This window comes from Hipposideros armiger, unplaced genomic scaffold, assembly GCF_001890085.2.
Source record: "Hipposideros armiger isolate ML-2016 unplaced genomic scaffold, ASM189008v1 scaffold_87, whole genome shotgun sequence".
NCBI classification, from domain to species: Eukaryota; Metazoa; Chordata; class Mammalia; order Chiroptera; family Hipposideridae; genus Hipposideros; species Hipposideros armiger.
In genome coordinates, this window is record NW_017731437.1 from 195,290 (window position 1) to 198,928 (window position 3,639).

The window sequence follows — 3,639 nt, forward strand, 5'->3', positions numbered from 1 at the left end:
GTGCCAGGTTCACGCCATTTTCTTTTGCAAAGAGGGTTCAGACCTCCCACAGACCAATTTTCTAAGACAGGCTTTGAATTTTTTTCTTTTCTTTTTTTTTTTTTTTTTAAGTAAACACTCACCCTCCCCTGTTCTCCAAAAAGGAAGAGAACCAAGGTGCCAGCAGGTACCCACTCCTCTGGCTGGACTCCACCCCCTCCCAAGACTTGTCCACGCCCGCTTTTCCTGGACTCTTGGTCTGGGATGTTTCTCTAAGGAATTTGCCCTGGAAGCCAGCGGCTCTGGTTCTCCAGGCTTCCTCTTCTCTTCAAGTTAAAAACGTTGCTGGGCCAGCCAAGTGACTCAGTTGGTTAAGAGCTCGCTCAAGAGCGTGAGCTCTGAGCAACAGGGTCTGCGGTTCAATTCCTGGCCTGAGCTGAGCTGCCACTGAGCTGCCAACAGGTAGCAGGATGGCTCAGCTAAAAAAAAACGTTGCTGATTAATGCCATCCTGATTGCCCCTTTCCTCTGAACCCTTCAGAGCCGAGTCCCCCCCACAGCTATGCATTGTCAGGGCCCCCACGTCGTCTCCTCCCCTTGCCCTTTCTTCTCAGTAAGAGTGAGGGCCCAGGCGTGCCTGGTGCTTCAGATCCTCGTCTTCCTGCCGCTTTGTATCTAATCCGTGCTCGTGCCCAGCTCAGTGCCAGGCTATGACTTTAGTCAGCGTTTGCTGAACAGCAGTGGGCAGGCGATGATGTCCCCAGGATGTCGCCTGGGACTTGCCTGGAAAGGAGTCTCAGGACAGTAAGTGTGAGGAACGGCAGAGAAAGAAGCACAGCTCTGATTTCTGTTGGACCCGTGATACTCGAAACTCACGGTGATGCTGTCTGGCCCCAGGGAGCCTGCGCCGGGCCAGGTGCACTCCTGGGTTAGGACCGGCTCTGGCCCAGAGGGTGCGTGAACGGTGTGTCCTTCCCCCACACACGGTGTGCTGCGTGCCCCTGGTCTGTGCGCCCCCCTCACTCTCTTTTTTGTTGCTCAGGCTGTCTTCGCTCTCCTCCTGGGACCCTTCACCTTCTTTGATGTCCAGAAAACCAAGTACCTGCAGATCCTGACCTCCCTGATGAGATGGATCGGTGAGTCTGAGGCACATTTCGCGTCTCCGCCCTTTCTCCCCTCATCCCTTCCTTAACCTTTCCTGAGACGGCTGTGCAGGCTCCCGAGGGCAAGGCGGAGGCGGGTGCTCTGCCTGCCTTTTCACTGGTGGGGAAATTTGGTACTGAAAAGTTTATGTCACTTCGAGGTCACATAGTGTGGACAGGGCTGGCGCTGGCCCCAGGACCATTGATTCTGGGGCCAGCCTTTTTCACACGCCCGTGCTGGGTCCCCACTTACCCACAGACTGGCCACTGAGCCCCTGAAGGCCTGGGTCAGGCTCCGCCCCCTCCAGGCATGAGAGCGGTGCCACTCTGCGTGTCGTCGTAGGTGTGCTGTGCTGCACAGCCATAAAACCAGCGGGCCGTGGAGGCTGCCTCCACATCCCCGGCTATAGTGCCTTCTAACTGACGGACACCCTGCTGAGCAAGAGTGTGGCTGTCCTTAGGGGTAGTTCGGGGGCCTCTCCCCTTAAATCAGATATGCGGGGCTCATTCATTCTGCCATAGCATCCTGCCAGCCACCCAGAGGGGTCAGGCTTCTGACCCGTCTGGACCCAGGACAGGAGGGTGTGAGGTCCCTGCCGCCCATCAGCTGGCATGTGCTCTGGAATCGGTTTCACGCCTCTTTTGGTCTGTTGCTGTTCTGGGTGGGGCTCCCCCTCCCTGACCCCGTTCCCCAGCTTCCTTTCCCACTGCGTCCACTCCTCATCAGGACATGGGTACACGTAGCTCCCCGTTGCATGCTGGCACTCGACACTAAATCATGACAAACTAGATCAAGGCAGTGTCTGAGCCAAATGATGGCCGGCAATCCTGGCGCCTCCGGTCCCCTGGAACCTCCCACCTGGGATTACAGGATCCCCGGTAAGGAGCCACCGCCTCACGGGAGCCTTGGCATGTTCAGTTGGAAGGAACGCGGCGGTCCTCCCAGGCTGTGCAGTGTGCGGACCGGAGCTCACGACTGGGGAAGGGTCCCGCTCCGCTCTGCGGGGACCGTTTGTCAGTGCTGGGAAGCTTTGCTGTGGCTTGAGCCAGACACACCGCCTGGAACTTCTTCCAACTCTTGGTCCTTCCTTGCAAGGAAAGGAGAGCAGGACCTAGTGTCTGGAGTGTGAGCTTTGGGGGCCTTTGTAACTTGATGAGCCTGTCCATCATCACCCAGTCAGGACAAGGGAGCGGGAAAGCTACCCGGCCAGGGCAGAATTCCTTTTCTACCCCGTTCATGGGTCTGATCCTATTGTCACCTGCAGGATGCTATTCCCAAATTTCATTCACAAGTTCCAAAGCCCTGGGTTAAGTTAACATGACCACTGGGAAAAGGAAGACTCGCTGCTGCTGAGAACGTGAGGATCACACGGGCTCCACGGGCACGATGTTGGAGTGGAGCCTCCTTAGGTGCCAGGGGGGGCTTGTGTCCAAAAGTCGGGAGCAGCAGGGATCAGAACCATACCTTCCCCTTGTGAGTCTGCTATGGGAAGCTTGGGAGCACCGAGTGACCTTCAGAAGGAGTTTTCTCAGTAAAGCAGTATTTGGAGAAGAATGTTCTTCCTCCTCGCGTCTCTGGCCCCACTCTGTTGTTCGGTCCCAGAGTCCTGGAAGTCTGGCCCCCGCCCGCCGGAGATTGGCTGTCCTTGGCCTACTGTACTGGAGAGGGCAGGCGCAGGGTGGGGAGAGGTGGCGGGAACGCCGTGCTGCCGCCAGTGTGATAGATTCCCATGTCAGCCCACGAGGGGATAATGACAGTTAATGGCTTCCGTAGCACCCCGGTGCCTGTTTAGCGTGACGAAGTCCTCTGTCTGGTGAGCAATACATTCATTAAAAGGGAGAAGATTGTGAGAGAGAGAGAGGCGGACGCTGACAGGGTACGAGGCTCCCCCGACTGGGGTCAGCACAGCTCCCACCTTCAGGGGAGGGGCTGAGAGGCCTCAAAAGCATCTGGGAACAGCCCCTGCCCCCTTCCCATCCTGCTGTTGAAGCCCTCGCTGCCCCTGGAACCTGGTTGTTGCTTTAGACAATCGACTGCTCTTTCTCAGGGCCACGGGTGACCCCATTCTGCCTGGCTTTCTCCCAACCAGCCCCTCCCACAGAGCAGCGAGGCAGGTACTGTTAGCCCTGGGGGCTGAAGCCCCTGGGTCTCCCCGCCGAGGTTCTGGGGGCCCCAGAGGCACCTACTACAGGCGTGCACAGCGAGGTGGCAGTGGCCTTGAGAGGTGCTTGGCCGCAGACTGGGCTTCAGGTAGAGACCAGCCCGTGAAGGTCACCCACACTTGTGTTTGGGTGGTGACATTGTTGTCTTGACACCGTTCTCTCTGCAAGTCATTTGCCTCTTTCTCCCTTTGAGCCAAGAGATAATCAGATGGCAGTAGCCTCTCCCGAACCTCCCCCCCAGCGTGCGTCTGTGGGTGACAGCACAGGCAGACGGTTTTCTCCCGGAGACACACAGACCTCTGGGCTTGAAAAGTAAAGCTCTGTGTGACACAAAGCCCCCTCTTGTGAGAGAAAAT

General features: G+C 57.4%; 1 protein-coding gene across 2 annotated transcripts in view; it reads left to right on the forward strand.

Moving 5' to 3' along the window:
- Positions 1-3,639, forward strand: part of SLC38A12 (solute carrier family 38 member 12) — a 63,044-nt gene that overhangs the window by 38,393 nt on the left and 21,012 nt on the right. For both annotated transcript variants that reach the window (XM_019644395.1, XM_019644396.1), the window contains exon 9: positions 1,021-1,114. In XM_019644395.1, the coding sequence (XP_019499940.1) occupies positions 1,021-1,114 (94 nt within the window). The remainder of the gene's footprint in view (positions 1-1,020; positions 1,115-3,639) is intronic.